Source organism: Anomalospiza imberbis, chromosome 3 (genome assembly GCF_031753505.1).
Source record: "Anomalospiza imberbis isolate Cuckoo-Finch-1a 21T00152 chromosome 3, ASM3175350v1, whole genome shotgun sequence".
In the NCBI taxonomy this organism is placed as follows: Eukaryota; Metazoa; Chordata; class Aves; order Passeriformes; family Viduidae; genus Anomalospiza; species Anomalospiza imberbis.
Window position 1 is genome coordinate 28,900,242 of NC_089683.1, and position 17,466 is coordinate 28,917,707.

The 17,466-nt window shown below is 34.0% G+C and overlaps 1 protein-coding gene across 9 annotated transcripts in view; it reads left to right on the top strand.

Moving 5' to 3' along the window:
• Nucleotides 1–17,466, top strand: part of ADGRB3 (adhesion G protein-coupled receptor B3) — a 448,710-nt gene that overhangs the window by 176,599 nt on the left and 254,645 nt on the right. For 8 of the 9 annotated variants that reach the window (XR_010997055.1, XM_068183751.1, XM_068183747.1 and 5 more), the window contains exons 3-5: nucleotides 3,978–4,088; nucleotides 9,297–9,458; nucleotides 16,656–16,820. Coding sequence is in view for 8 of the 9 variants with exons in the window: in XM_068183751.1 (XP_068039852.1) it covers nucleotides 3,978–4,088; nucleotides 9,297–9,458; nucleotides 16,656–16,820 (438 nt within the window). In the remaining variant the exon portion in view is untranslated. The remainder of the gene's footprint in view (nucleotides 1–3,977; nucleotides 4,089–9,296; nucleotides 9,459–16,655; nucleotides 16,821–17,466) is intronic. The other variant, XM_068183748.1, reaches the window with a different exon arrangement.

Consider the following 17,466-nt stretch of genomic DNA (forward strand, 5'->3'; position numbering starts at 1 on the left):
ATAAAAATTCACATAACATAACATAATATAGCATAGCAATAAAGGTAAAGCCAATGGGAGTAGTGATAAGAGCTGTAAATAATACCAAACTGTAGACTTTAGAATTGCAATTTTTTTTCTTTCCAAGAAGGCATGAAACTATACATGCCTCAGCTTATATGTAAAATGAAATCATGGAATCAGATAATCATTTAGGTTGGAAAAGCCCTCCAAGATCATCAACCTTTGACCAAACACCACCCCGCCAACTAAACCACATCCAGTCATTTTTGAACACTTCCAGGGATGGTGACTCCACCACCTCCCTGGGCAGTCTGTTCCAATGCTTAACCAAATGATATGTCACATCCTTTTTAAAATGTATGCATCGCTAAAATTCTTTGAAGTATTTAACCATTATGAGCAGCTGAGGAGCAAAGAAATAGGCATCCTATTGCAGTGATCCCTTGTACTTCCATAGCCACCAAAGGACCACTGACAGCAGAATAAATTCTTTTATCAGATAACTAAACCTCAGGTTTTCTACCACAAATGTTTGGAATGTGTTATGATTTGTTTTAAGTCTTGGTCTGGTTAAAATGACTCAAGGTTCCGAATAATGTTATTTTTATTTACATTCTGAGATATTTATGGGTTTTATCTTCATGCTGTGTAGATTATAGCATTAACAATGTAATAAAAAGGCTTAAAACCCTTGCATGTTTCCAGGCCTAACTTAGAGTCATACTGTCAATTTCTGAATTAGACCATGCACCGATTTGTCGCTGAAAGGATTTGCTTTCCCCCTGAATTTAAGGAAACAATATGATTAATATCAATGTTAGAGATAAAAGCAGAGAAGAACTGTCCTGTTTCACCTGTATAAAATTTAGGACGGACATCACCAAAAAAAATATCTTCAGAAACGAATGTCTACAAAAATACCTTCTTCTGGGTTAGAAAACTTATTTTCAGCAGCAAGAACTAGGTAAGAAGAGTGAGAATGATAAAAATTAATTTACTCAGAACATCAGTTCAAATATCCAATATTATATCCAGATATCAGGTCTTGAATCATGCTGACCTGACCTTGCAGGACGTCTCTATGCGAGATACTGCCTACATTAGGATGGTTCTTACCACGTTTCCCACACCAACAGATCCTTGACATTTCTAAGCCATTTAGTCATATTCTAGGCTGACTTGGGTTAAAATGCTTTCCCAGCCCAGGAAGCATTTAGATACTGCTTCTCTGTGAAGTACTGAGGGGGAAAAAAAAACTGCATAATGGGTTTGCCTTCTGTCATTCTATTTAGTATTTATTGTAAACTTAAGTAAGATATATTAAAAATGCTTCCTAAAAATGCATTACTCTTAAGCTTCTTAGATTAAACAATTTTGTGACCATTGTTTGTACTTATACACAGGAAGTGGACATTCCTGATCCTGTTACAAAAATACATTTGACCCTTTTTTTTCTTCTCTCATGAGGCCTGAATTGTAATGAGGCCTCACCCATGCAAGTATATTGCATTTCCTGGTACCACTTTTGTTCTCATGTGGCATTTGGTTAAATACTTCAGCTGAATAAGAAAATAAGAGCATAAGTCTGGTTCCATTTTTTTTTGACAAAGCTTATAAAATATTTTTATCTGGGTAATGAAGAATTTATCTTTAAAATATACTTGCTATATAAATGCTTAGTATATCAAAGGGAGATTAGCTGAAAAGTGCATCTCAAAAACCATCAGCAATAGCAGAAGTGAATTGAAAATGTGTTGCTGTTTAAGTGGAAAAATAAAAAAACAAGGCATTATAATCATGCTCAGTGGTATTTGTAACTCCATCGTTACGACTGGAGCTACATCAGGTATTATCCACAGTGCAGAGAACTGATCTCCCAGACATCCCTTTGCCTCTTCACCAGCAGTCTCTGCCCTGCCAGACACTGCATGTGCCCACACCCAGCACATGATGCTGCAGGACTGGGACCAGAACATTCACCACCTCCCTGTATGCCTCTGGAAAGCCTTCCTCTAGCAAAGGTCTCCCATTATTGCACTCTGTAACTTAAAAAGTAGAACTAAGTCTTCTGCAAGAATGGTGCCATACCCTCTAAATTGCCTGACAAGCAGAGCTCATGCAGGCAGCAAACTCAGAGTAAACATGGCTTGCTGTGACAGCCTCTTCAGGGGAAGAGCTATGTAAAGTCTCCTGCCAATACCATGTTATTAATTACAGTTTAAATGTGTCATCTGTAGTGCACCTTGTAAAAATTGTATAAACAATTCTAATCACAATTTGTATTAGAATATTAATTGTAATAAGAGATTTTTCACAGAATAAAGAGCCATCTTAAGTCAGAAGAGCTGTAGAAGAGGTATATTTTGTAAAAATTTATTCATAAATTTTTTAACACACATATGTATATATAAACACATACATATATGTATAATATATTTGCATGTGTCTATATATATGATTTAATTATCTTATATTTATTTCTTGGATGTATTAAAATATTGAATGTTTAATCCTCAAAATATATTTTATTAATTATATTTTCAAAAATTCTCTTTTGAATGTGAACTGCATTGCTGTTCTCAAATGAATAATTAAATTTATATTTTAAGTGGTGCCACTAATGAATATTTACAAAAAGAAACGCTAATTTGGAGAAATACATGAATAGTTTACTAGAAAGGAAAAAATCTCCTTCTTCTGATTGGCCCCTAAAAAATAAGTTTACCTTTTATTGTTTCTTTAAATAGAAATTTTAATGTTTTTAATGATTTATCAAGACAATGTGTTTGAAAATAATATTTATTAGAGATATTTACATCTCATATAATGCTTTGTGGTTGTTGAGGCAGAAAGGTAAGTTTTATTATCTTCATGCCTTTACAAATTGGGGAGATTTCTGAATTTTGCATTTGCAAGGTAACCTTCCAGCAGAAAGGTATTTTTTAATGTGTGTGTTACTTGTGTTTCAGACACCTTCTGCCTCATCAGAAACTTTATGTGATTGTTGTTGAAGTAGTTTCAATGTTAACCCACATTTCCCAGCAGACACTTCCTGAATTAGTGTGCCAGTTTTTGGGTTTTTTTTACAGCATATTTAGCACTGAGCTGCAGACAGCTGTGTGTGTCTGGGAGGATCATAGGGAACTGTGCTGAAGACACAGCAGTCCCCCTCTAAGTGCAAAAGACTTTCTGCATTTCATTACAGAAATGAAAAGTAGAGCTAAGGTGGAAGTCTAGGAGGTTTGCACAGGACAAGGGAGGGAAAATGACAGCAGTTATAACAGGATAAACAACTAAAGCACTTGTATCCCACACTCTGGGGCTTGATGTCACCGATTTTTCATAGGTTTTATCTATTAAAATCAATGTGGAGAATAAGATACAATCTATAGTCGTTTTAACTTGGAGGTTTCAGGAAGGAGGCAGATCACAAGCACTTGTTCTGCTGTATTCAGCCTAAAAATTAAACAGTTCATTGGCTAAATTATTATAATTTCCCACTGACACCATTCCCAAAGATGACTTTTTATCTCTGTTGAAGGCTTCATCAGCCTGAAAGATGAGAGCAGAAGTAGAAGTCCTCTGGAGGAGCAGCAGGCTCTGCCACAGAACAGCAATGGCTAACACTGTCACAGTCATTTTCTGGTGTGGTTTGAACGGATTTAAAATAAAGGAATAGAATGTCTGCATTTGAATAACTGTTTTTGTCCCGTGTCATATAGCTGATTTATAGAATGTGTCACTACATTGAATGTTGGTTCATAAAATAAAATCTTACTGGAAAATCTGCAGACATAAATTTAAGTATTTATTGAAAGCTGAGTGTAGCAAAGTTGATGTTAACTGCCATGATCACTTGCCTGACTCTTGCCAGCAACTTCCAGGTATGTTTAGGAACATATTGCATGAGACAGTATGTGACTTTTGAGAAATGTCTACACACAAGCTTTCATATACCTTTATTCTGTCTTTAGAATTTGGAATGATGGGAGATCATACAATTAAAAGTCAGCGACCTCGATCTGTTCATGAGAAAAGGGTCCCTCAGGAACAAGCTGATGCTGCTAAATTTATGGCACAAACTGGTAATACATCAGTTACATTTTTTCTATTTACTGTTGTTAATTTTAGCAAGACCACTGCATGTTTCCATAATCTTTTGCTGCATATTTGTCAGTTTTCTAAGCTGATACTTTTTTTGAATCATTTATTTTTTTTCACCAGTTAAAGTCCATAAATAAAGTAGCTAAGAATTAGGTAGATCATGCAAAAACATGCACTGTGAATGTGAATAGTGAATTATTTAGTGTAAACATGAATTTCTTTAGTAGTAAAAGCAGTCTCACATGTACAAAACACAGGACAGCTCACTGTGACGTTATCTTTTTTTCAAAGATGTTAAGAACATACTTCAGAATTTCTTTATAAATAGACTGTCTAATCCCAGCTTTAGGCTTTTATCAAATTAATTAATTACTGGGGTGACTTTAATGTGCATGTGTGCAGCATTTACTATCTTTGGCCCAGCACGATGCTCTGTTCTCTAGTTTCCAGATTCATAATTGCTAAATGAAATTGGCCGTAAGTAGTTTTTAATTGAATGTGCAAATTATCTAACAGTTTTTCATCTAAAACATATTTTCTAATTTTGTTTGAGCAACTTCATCTTCTTTATCTAAAGATACCAAGATGATACTGGAAACCTGGAACTGAAGTAATAAAAAAAAAAAAAAAAAAAAAAAAAAAAAAAGCCTGATTAGCCTGTTTACCAACAGTTAAACAGTGACCACAGCTGTCTTTGAGGTGAATGATAAAATTTTAGTGGTGAGTTGAATTAAGCTCTCATACACCAAAACCACTGCCCATTTTGACTTCAGTAATGATCCATATATCTGTTGGTAAAAGCTAAATCTTTATTGGTACCCTACACACTTCATTCCAGTAAGCTACTGAGTTGACAATCTTGTGCCCCATAATTTTTGTATGGATTTGAAACAACTTCCTCTGTATCCCATAGTAACTAACCTAGAATATACGCCTGCATCAGTCATACATAATGCTTCCAGTTTTTATGCACTTCAGTAGAAGAGCTATAATTGCTTCTAGTTATGTTGCATGTTGACTTCCTTAGTGGTAGGGTGCTTTACTTAACAGATTTGCAGAAATCAATATATTAAGCAATCTAAGTACATATACAGCCAATCAGTGTAGATCTGTTTGATAACAAATTTAGAATGGGAAAAAGTCTGTTTCCTTCATATTAATCTATAGGATTGCTTTTATGGCTAACTCCCAGGTACTACTGTAAGAAAATGCAGTAGAAGAAGGGAGCCTAGAATTCTCTAGGTCTCCATGCAGTTTTTCTTTGGGAAAGTAGAACTTATCACTTACATACCTAGCTCAGATATATAATGTTAGTTGCTTACTACATAGAATAACACCTTTGCTTTTATGCTGCTTCTTGAATTCATACAATTACTCAAAAAAATCAATAAATTTATCTGGTTTTTTTTTCCCATATAAATCCTTAAAACTTAAATAATATCATGCAAATCTTGTATTTGATAATTTTTAGTCATGCATTGCAGTGCATCTATTCTGGGTGTTACAGAGCTGCATTACAAATGCAGCACTTACACCATCACCTTCCAATACATTGTGTGTGTGGAGTGGGAGATGAGCGTTCAAAATTATACAGGATTGGTTTTCAAGGTCCTGTTCTGAAAGCATGTGAGATGCTTAAGCATATAAATTTAGATGCCAAAATCTGGGGAAATATATATTTTCCATGTTGAAGATTAATACATTTCAAGTAATACTTGTGCTCTTTCTGGACATACTAATTTTCATCTCTTCATTTTGTTTTTCCTTTGTAGTGCTCATTGCATATTTTCTTCACCTGTAATGCATTCATTTTTCTTGCAATAAAATTATTGTGATATCTTCCTAAACTGATTCATAAGTTTTTTTTCTAACGTAACTATCTCATTAATTTATCCACTAAGAAATATTATTAGTAATTGGTTACTGAGTTTATGGGGTTTTATATTTTAAGCCTTGATATTTTATTTTGTGTAATAATAAAACAGATACAAAAATGCAACAAAATGTTTGTATGTTTTTAAAAGGCAGACAAATAGGAATAGAGAAATGTCCTGGAAAAGATTTATGAAAAGCATTTAATATTGTTCAAATCGTGGACTTAATCCATTAAATTTTTCTGGGAATGGAATAGTTTTAAAATATGGTATTAAAATATGTATTTTTCTGGTTTTGGAGAGTATTATGAAGCAGTAAAAAATTTCTTAAAAAATACTGTGTGAATAATTTCTTGTTCTGTATTTGTCATTTTATGTGTTTGGATTGATCCTTCCCTTAGGTGTTATGGGATTTAGAGAGTATAATGCAGGTAAGTTTTACACAGATCAATGAGGCCTTCCATACAGTAAGTTATGTTTCCTCTTATGTGTCAAGCATCAGGGGAGAATAAGAGTTTGGTAGCTTGCTAAGATATAATTTGAGATTATAGATTTAATATGATTGATATAAAAATTTAAGAGTTCTCAAATAACAGAAAACAAGAAGGTAAATAAAAAGTAGCCCTTTCAAAATTTTCATTTCAGAAAATAAAAAGAATGGATAAGAGAAAAGCAAACAATGGAAGATATATTTGCAAATTATATACTCAACCTAGATTTATTCTAGAAATATAGCAGTCTTTATGTGCTGAAATTAAAATGGTAAATTAACAGTTATATATATGTGAAGATATTTCCCTTCTTTTAAATCTTTTAAAATAAGTAACAATCATCTTAAAAGTAGTATAAAATACTCTGAAAAATTAAAAATTACAGAAAAATCATAATGCATTATAAAAAAGGAAGCAAAGCAGCTGGTGAGATAAGTGTGCTCTTTATTTTGTCTTCATTTTGCTCTTTTTTGCACTGTACATCATGGTAATGTGGAGGATCTTCCTCCAGCAAATGTTTAAGCCTTCTTTACATATGATGACATATATTAAGAGATTATGCTTTTTGTAAATGAATAGTACATATATTCTCAGAACTTCTAATAATTAATACCAATTTCAAAATTCACTCAATACATTTACACAACAGTCTGAAAACAGCCTAATAATCAGGTTGCTGCTATTTTCCATCATATTCCAAGGGTTAAGAGTAACATTTTTATAACTTTAATATATCAAAAATTTAATTTTTTTTAATTTCTGTATTTTATTAGTTGTGTACTGTCAACATGTCGGTGTTGAATAATGGATGGTTTACATTGAGTATATTTAACCGGTTTACATAATGAGGAACATCTTGAGAAACATAATTTAGACTTTTTCTGCTGCTTGACCTTTTATCTAAAACATTTTAACAAAGTCAAACTTCAAACATGTAGAAATAGAAAAAAGTCTAGAAATCCACAGCAATACAAGTCTTTTTGCCATGCATATAGGGCTTATAGTACATATTTTATAATTGTTAATGTCTACATACATATTAAATATATTTAGCATGTTATATCATCTAACCTGAACCTAAGCCATCTAACTGCCTAATAAAAGTGCTAAATTCATGTCACAAGAACTATTAAAACAATAATCAGTGATTTTTTGTCATTTTTTTTCACCTAACAATTAAAGAAAAGGACTACAAAAACCACTGCTGAATTTTTGTATGTAGAAAGCTCATAATTCTGTGGTTTTCCATATGAATTTTTAGAATTGCATAGCATTTTATTAAAAACAGAGGGATTTGTGTGCTAATTATAATGCATTCTGTCTTTTTACTGAATAAGAAGCACTTTAAAAAAAAACAAAAAACCACTGAATAGCCTCAGAATTGAATCTTAGAAGTCTAGCAGAAACAATCATTTTGCAAAGGTTTTGTGCTTGACCTCTGGGGGGAAAAAAAAAAAAAACAACCAAAAGAAAGACAGCTTGGAGAGATTCACAGATTCTTGCTATAGGGTACAGTTTGAAGAAATAGTGTGTCATTTACTGCATTCTTGGAAGATAGCACCAGAATATTCCTGTTTTGCAGACAGTCCCTCGACTTGGATCAGTATCAGAACTTTTGGAAGACTACAAGTATACTGAGATAACTGAAATTTCAAGCAAGCTCTTCAAGTCTGCAGATTTTATCATGCCAGTGATTTTAAAACAGAAAGTCCCATTTATTTCAAAAAGGACTTACACTTAAAAATCAAGCATGCAGTAAGGGTTTCAGCTGCCATTTTACATTATATGCTGAATTTTAAGGGAAGAAGCTAAATATCAATGAACAGTTATTTACTCAAATTGTTCAGTGAGGTATATTCACATTATTTTTGCATTTGCTTTCTGAGAATACTCAAGGGATCTATTTTTCTGAACAGAAATTCCTTTGGGAAAGGAATTCTAGAACTATGTGTATAGCTGTTCATGGGAATTAAATTCAGGCATTCTTTCCAGAGCATCCATGCAAGAAAACTTTATGCACTACTTGCTTTCAAAAAATAAATATTTAATATTCTATCTCTCAAAAATTAAGAAAAATTTCCTCTTTTCTAATATACTTATATATTTATTCATATTAATAAATCACATCTGACAATTTTGAACATAGTAGTATATATTACGTGCAGTAACAAGGTCTGGCACACCCAAGAATTGAGCATACCTGTAGGTCAAAAGCAAGGAGTAAATTTATGCATCAAATTATGCAAGTTTCCATCCCACATTTCAGATTAAAGTTTAGTAAACAAAATGTTTTTCTTTGTCAGGAAACTTCATTCAAATGCTATATGAGTCTGCTGAAGAAAATCTAAGACACTAGGGGCTGTTTTGTCTGGGGTTTTTTTCATTGGAATTCCCTTACTGGTAGGGCTCCTTAAACTGTTACAGAGCCTTAATTCTAGAAGGATAAGTATAAATATCAAAGACAAATCCTTTGCTATTATGTAAAAAGAGTTGTCTGTTCTTACAGAATCCTGAGTGTAGTGTTGTTTCTGATGTGTTGAAGGGCAGTAGTTCTCATAAAGTTGTAAATGATGCTAAGACATCAAAGTGTTCCCCTCTGACAGGCGTTATGTGATTGCAGCATTGTAGGTGTCCTTGTTTTCTATTCATTGCACATTTTCACAGCTGCTTTACTCCATAAACCTTTAAATATTTATTTTGGTGTGGTACCTTTTGCTTTGATTTATAAGAGCGGACGATAATGAGCTGCAGCAAAAAAACCTCAAAAACCTGTGTCATTAATACTTATGTCTATATTCATGTTTGTTTGTTGTCTTGAATACAGGTGAATCTGGTGTTGAAGAGTGGGCCCAGTGGAGTACGTGTTCAGTTACTTGTGGTCAAGGGTCGCAGGTGCGAACCAGAACTTGTGTATCACCTTACGGGACACACTGCAGCGGCCCTTTAAGAGAATCAAGGGTTTGCAATAACACTGCCCTCTGTCCAGGTAGTGTTAGCAGCCAATAAATAAAATTGTGGATGTTTTTGAACTGTATAATGATAAGAATTTGAAACTATATATTTTTAATTTTTAATATTATTAACATGGATTTCATAGGGGCAATTCAATTAAAGCAGAGAATTGTAATTCTATTCACCTGTGAATTTTTTTTTCATGTAGGTTATTATTTTTATTTTCAGAACAGTCAAGATATGGAACAAGAGCACCTTTTTACTGACAGTTTCTTTTTTTTTTTCTAAAAGTCTATATTCTCTAATTTTCACTCAGAAAAGAGAAGGTAGCATGAGTACAAAGACAAACTAGGGAAGAAATCCAGATAATGAATACATTAAGGAGCAGAGACGAATTAAGAGGATGGGTTAACATATATTATTTGACACTGCAATTGTTTTCCCATTCAGAATACGCTCCTTTAGGGAATGGGACAGACAATGTTCTATGCACAGTTATGTCTTCATGGACTTCCCTTTACATTGTTCTGTCAAGAAAGGGCAACAGCTACATATCAAAGGCAAAAAACATCAGTCAAAAGTAACTTTCTTACATCTGACATACAGCAAAGGTCATCAGTGTCTTGCATCGCAGTTTTCCTACTCCTTTTGTCTGAGAGATCTGGACATGTTGGAGTTCAGCAGTAGTTATACTGCAGCAGTAGTTATATGCTAGAGTTCAGCAGTAGTTATACACTAAGGAGAAGAGACAGGCATATTCAAGTTAGCTGCTAAAAGGGCACATCTTTCTTTAGACTCTACCTGTAGATCTGATTAATCTATGATGGAAAGCAAGATGGAAGGCATATGCCCCATGACTACATTATTTTTCCTCTGCTGGGAATAAAATGCAAAAAAAAAAAAAAAAAAAAAAAAATAAAGACTAGATACCATCCTTCAGATGGTATATAGTACAAATTCAGTACAAATTTCTCAGGTCTCTGTAACATTTGATCTCAAGAGGGTGGTGAGCCAGCTTCAACTTCTGGGGAAGCTCAGTACATTTTTGAAGTAAACTGTATTGTCATACACAGAGAACTTTTGTACTTTACCTCAGTAAGCAGTAATATATACAATCAAAATCATGCTGTTACTCTGTGTTGAAAAATAGCCAATGGAAAGTGCATGTGATCCCATCAGAGTTTGTGTATCAGCATTATAAGCATTTAGGGAGCCTCTGTAATGACAATCAGCTCACAAGATTGTCTCTAGATGATGCATGATGGTAACAAGAATTGCTCTCAACACCTTATGTTTTCTATTGTGCTTAAGTTAATCAATTCACATGAAATTTTCTAATATTTCAGAGTAGAAATGCCTAGTTAGAGCTGAATTTTAATACTTTAGAAGTGGTGAAACTTTACACATGGACATGTTTTCATACAAAATTGGCAAGTATTTCTAAAGCATTTAGAGTAGCTTAGATTGTGCCAGAGGTGGAAAATACTGTAAAAGAACTCTCAAGTACAAAAAAGAAGTGAAAGAGGAGAACTGTAAAAAAAATGAACAAACATTGCAAACAATCAAAGATAGATTTAAATATTCATTTGAAACTATGTAAAGAATGAACATGAAAACACAGTCCACCTCTCACCACGTATTCTGCCCGATTTCTTGCTAATTAGTATTAACTAAGAGGAAAGAGGAATAAATCTCCTAATTTTCAGAATTTTATCTTCATTATCTCCAGAAAGGGATATTAAGTTTTCATACAAAAACAAGGCAAAACAAAACAAAAAAATCCAAGCAATGCAAAAGCCAAGGTAATTAATTTGCTGTCAAATTTAAACAGGAAAAAAATTAATTCTTAGATATGTTATGGTCAAACAAATTTTAACAATGCTCACTCCAAAACACTGCTCCATATTTCTCAGGTCACAAAGGAGGTGTTTCCTTATATTCTAACACTTCAGGATACAGCTTTTGTTTCCAGATACCCAGTATCTGGGTACGAATTCTTAGTGTCTGCACTGCCAAGATATTTTCTTTTTCAGCTCACCACAGCTGATTTTGATAATCTCTATGTATCTTGAGTTACCTTTCCTAAACAGTCTTCTAGGCTTAATCTTGCGTATTGTTCCATGCAGTTACAATAACCTTATTAATTTGTGTTGTTCTCTGTCTGACTACAGGGCCACTACTGTGTAGCAGTGTGCAAGATTAGCAATTTAGAAATATGCTTTTCCTAGGCACTGATCAATAAATTTTTCAAACATCCCCTTAATTATTAGCCCAAATATTCTCTGTCCTCATTCAATTATGTATCCTGACTCAGAAAGTTGCAGAGTTCATATGATTATCCCTGGTCTATCCATTAAAATAAAAAAAATGGTCTGTATACTAGTGTATTTAAAACAGACATTTGACAAAATGATTAGTAAGAGTGTGGGGGGCATTATGAGAGCTGGAATGTTTCCTAATCAAAAAGTTGCTCCTTCAACATAAAAAAATGCAAATGCATGATGACCTTATGTACTTCACGCATCTATCCATAGGCTTCAAAGGAACCTCTTAAACTTGCAAATACTAATGCAAAGCTTTCAGACTATTTTGTCTATTGCCTTTAGATATTCTTTATATATACTTTACCATATTTTATATGCTGCCCAAGATACTCACTGGAATGTTAGAGAACATATTTCTCTGTGATCTCAGTGTCCTGGAAAATTTGGAAAATGGGATTTACCAGCTTCACATATATGTATGTATTGGAATAGGTATTTAAATTTCAAAATAGTTTTACTGATAGTTCAAGCAAAATAATGAAGGAACCACTTTTTACATAATTTTGGGTTATTTATATTTTTTCAGACCAATACTATTCTAGAGAAGTGCAGCATAGTAGACAACAAAACATTGCTCCGGTAATTTTTATTGTCACTGGTTCTTTTGTAAGTGGATATACCTCAAGATCCATTACTGCAGTGCTACTGATTCTTTTCAGTTTAGAGAATAATTTTTAACACAGCTAAAACTTAAGGGGAAGAGCATGGGATTTCCATGCCTGCAGATCATCTCAGCTTCTGTTCCTCCTTCTGCCATTGCCTTGAACATCTTTTGCCACAAAATCTAGCTGTAGCTTAGCATTTTCAGGCTTATGGGTAAAGCAAGACATGGAAGGAGCAGGAATACACTAAGCCATTTCAAACATTTTTATTCTCAAATGCTATACTTTAGCTGGTGTTATTTGCTAAAATAGTTTTACTTACCTCCCTTTTTTCTCTCTGTGATCTTATTGCAACAGGGCCTGACAAAAAGCTTGTCTGCATCTTTTTTAGACACCCTCTTTACGCAGTGAAAGGCCACAATAAGGCTTTCTTTTCCAGGCTGAACAACCCAAACTTTTCTATCCTGTCATCATAGGAGAGATGTTCCACCTCTCTGATCATCTCTGTGCAGTGCTCTGGACCAGCTTCAACACGTTCATGCCTTTATATGCTGAGGATCCCAGAGCTGGATGAGCTCCAGGTGGGGTCCCACCAGAGTGGAGTAGAGGAGCAGAATCTCCTCCCTCACCCTGCTGACTGTGATACTTTTGATGCAGTTCAGGATTTAGTTGGCTTTCTGGGCTGCAAATGCACAGTGCTGGCTCAGGCCCAACATCTCATTTGCAAGCAGCCTGAAGTCCTTCTTTGCGGGGCTGCTCTCAATTCCTTTATCTCCCATCCTGTGTTGAAACCAGGTTGCCCCCAAGCCATGTGCAAGACCTTGTTGAACCTAATAGCATTCACATGGGCCTGCTTCTACAGCTTGTCCAGATCCCTTTGGATGACATCCTGTGCCTCATGTTTGTCAATCACACCACTCATCTTGGTGTTGTCTGCAGACTTGCCGAGGGTGCGCTCAATCCCACTGTCAGTGTCATTGATGAAGATATTAAACAGTACTGGACCTACCTGCACCACGATGATGGCCACATTTTTTTCAATATCTGTTCAATTTAAAGCTGAACAAATCAAAAGCATTTAAACCCCAATAAAAATCTCACAAAATATGTTTGTAGGATGAGGGCCAGCATGGCCTAACGCCTCCTTCCACTTCACAGCAGTTGTGTGTTGTGAACACTGTGGGTGTTCACTTCAACATGATTAGGTTCACAGAGTGGCAGAGAGATGGGAAAGATGCTTTGCAATAATCCAAACTTGTTGTGCTAGCAATGTTTTTGACAGAGAAGCTGTCAATAATCTGAATATTTTTGTCCCAAATAATGAATCTTGCATCTGAAACTGTGTTATAGAAAACAGTAACTCCTCTGCGGGCCAGCTCTCCATCTGGTGTAATTTGGCATAGTTTATCTGGCTATAATTCATCAGATGCTATAGGGGATTTTTTTGCATTTAGAAAATAGTATTAAAGAAGGAAGATGTAAATAAAATACCAGAAAGAAAAATCAGGGGTAAGAAACTTTAAATTAAGATGTTCATTTAAAGATAATCTGGATGATTCTGTGCAATTCTGTAATGTATTTTTTTAGTGTAATGCCTATTCCATCCTTGATTTTATTATTCGACTACTAGTTTCAGATACAAAAGTCTATAAATGCAAGAAGGTGCTGTGAAAGTTTTACTTTCTGAGATAAAATTGTCATGGAAGATGATTTTTGGCACAGCTTAATTTAAACTACAAACAGATAGAGGCTGTTTTTGGTCTACCCAAAATGAAGCATTTTGTTTTGGCTTATGTTTAGTTCCAAAATCACACAGGAATTGTTCTCTGTTGCTGCTAGCATGTAGTCAACTCTTGCCTAAAGAAATACACATCCTCTTGGTTAAAGACAGTACCTTTAAAGAGCCATTCAGCACATATTTTTTTAGTTCTCAAAGAAAGACAACTGACTTAGAACATTTTGACAGCATGGAATCAAAATTCCAAATTAAGCAATAGGCTTAAACTTGTATGTGCCTTGAAAAACCCCACTCCACGTCTACTAAGAGTCAAGACCTTTTCAATTTATTATTTTTCAAGAGAATAATCTTTTTAGGATTTGTATTAATTTTGTTTAGCTAAGTTTCATACTTTTTAAAATTCTTGTTGCATCTTAACATTTTAATCAACCATTGTGGTATCAGGAGATGAAATTATGTCATTGTTACTACTGGTTATTTTTTCAAATCTGATCTGACAAACTGTTTTCTCATTAATTTTGCTCTTCTGATAAAAAATTGGGAATCTTAAGAGATGTGTCTGAACTCGTAATTTAATACCTTGCCAATGAGAAAAAAATATTTTGATTATACAACTGACTCAAAACAGCTGTAGAAGTACATTTTGAGAACAGATGAAACTAAAAGAGTTATGGGCAGGTATAGTCAAAAATATACTATTTTTAGAAGTGCAAGACTTCCTGGTTTTGACAAAAATGTCAAAATTAATCAAGGTTTCTAAACTAACTAGACTAAAATCTGTCACTTTAATTTGGACTGTTCCTGAGGGTTATTTTTTTTAAATATAATGTAGATTAATATGATATTTAGAGTAAGATAATAAGGATGTAGGATGTGGTCTTTTTGACCATTTTTATGTGACCAAATGAAAACCTTTCACTGAGTGAGCTGTTGCCCAGTGGGTTAAAATCTTCCCTGAATAAAGTTTGACATTTTCTGTCAGGTACAGTTTCTCAGAAGTTAACTAACAAACTTTTTATCTCAACATAGTGTCTGAAATGACATTTTTTTTTTACTTTAAAAGAAAGGCAATAGAACTTACCTACTTGCTAAATTCCCCTTGATCTTACTGATGAATTTGTGATAATGTGCCAGTGAGCTGAATGTCCTTCCACAGCCTTGCAATTGAATTTCACCTCAGGAAATGTTATTCTGATTCCTGCAAGAAAAGGGCTGTATTTGTAGAAACTGGGCAGGGGATATGTGCCTTCAGGGCAAAGGAAACCTATATATGAGAAGCTCTTTCAAAGTGATGAAAAAAAGTGAGGACAAAAAAGAAAATCTATTTCTTCTGTAATGTTGTGAATCATTACTACTGATACACTCAGATAATATACACAGTTTGCCCCGCCAGACACCCTTCAAACAGACAGGGCTTCAGAAACAGAATTATGTGGTACTGAGTGAGATGTTCAGTCTGGATACTACGTCTTAGGATTTCTCTTAAATGCTTAACATTACTGCAGTTCTCATCACTACATTCCTGTTCTGACATTGCCTAATTTAAATTGTGCGACTGCTCTTATTGAGGCAGAATAAAAATAGGTAAAGTTTGCCTTGCAGTATTATTCAATTTATATAGAACTGTTTTATGAATGTATGTGTAAAGAACTTTATGAAAATTTCACGGAATTTTTCTGTAAAGGGGTTGCATATAGTACGTAAGCTCACATGGATATTGTATATAAGTTTCTCCTATAGTAGAAAATGCTTAAAGTAGAGAAAGATTCATCTTCTATGGTTCCTTCTATTAATAATATAAAATATTTGTATATAAAAAGAGTAGTGTAAGTTTGTAATTTATTGTGAATTCTGAATGTATTTGCGGTTTGTTGAATGAATGTTTTTCCAAGAGTAAAGCATGCATTACTGTCTGTTAAATCAATGAATATGTTCATGTAAGGAAATGGTATATATCTCTTTTACTTATGTGGTCTTGGAATTTTTGATGACAATAATCAAGCACATCTGCCGCTATATTTCCACCAGAATATAAACAATTGAAAAAACTTTAAGATTGCTGCCCCAATTTGTGATATTGACATAGTAATAAATTACTGCATTTTTTCCTATAATTTCAAAAGAAAGCCTAATTTTGATTGCTTCTAGATTTTAGAGTTGCCTTGATACAGAAAATATATGCTCAATTTTCACAAAAGCTAGCCTCTTGAAAATCAGGGCTATTAAACATATCCAGTCAGAGACCAAAGGTGTCATAGTTAACTTCTGAAAAGGAAAATTATCTTGTGTAAAACAGTCAAAGAAGAGAAACTATGATAGTGAGATTAAAGATTAGAGAATAGTGTTTCAAAATATATTTTTAAATATACTTTAGAGAAAATATTACTAAATTAAAATTAACTAAGTTTTAAGAAGTATGTGTTTTCATATGATAAAGCTTATCTATGTACTGATTTCCTTGAAGGTGGCAAAATAACTCCTATTTAAAATATTGATCTTGTTAATTTTGAAATCCTTTTGTTATTTGTGTGTCTGTTTCTGGTTAAAATCTGTGTGGTTTGTTGCAGTACATGGCGTTTGGGAGGAATGGTCACCTTGGAGTTTGTGTTCATTCACATGTGGTCGAGGCCAAAGAACTAGGACAAGGTCATGTATACCTCCCCAGTATGGGGGAAGATCATGTGATGGACCTGAAACACAGCACAAACCTTGCAATATTGCACTCTGCCCTGGTGAGCTCATACGGCAACTCTCTGCTTTGTTACAGTGCATTTAATGTGGGTTGTTTGTGATTTCTTTTATAGCCCTTTGCACATAGGGAAAAAAACATTATCCAAAGTGACTAGCTTGAGTAATATTGTTCATAATTCTGACTGTAGTTGTTAATGTATATAGTCAGGATGGTAACTGTTCAAGACAGATGCAAAGAGTATTTAATTTCTTTGTGGCACTCTCTATAGGGCACAGTATGTTGTGTAGGAAGTCTTGATTCAGGATGGGTCTCAGAGAACCAAAAGGCTAACAACTTCCTGAGTGTGGCTGAAAGAGACATTCAGAGGTCACATTGTTCGTCTCCCCCATATCTGTATGAATTACAGAATACAAAATACAGTTTACAAATTACAGTTTGCTTAGAGGTTCACTGTTATTATTTATTCATCATATGACAAACATATTTGTGAAACCATAATCTTTAAATTGCTAATTTATCCAAAATGGATATTATTTACATGTGTACAGCCAGAAAGGCTCACACAAGCTAGGACATTATTTGAATACCTGTTTAGTTCTTGTAGTACAGATTTAGTTACGTGCTAAACCAATTTCAAAAAATTGCCACTAACCAAATAAACAATGCATGGGCTTCATGTTAAACTG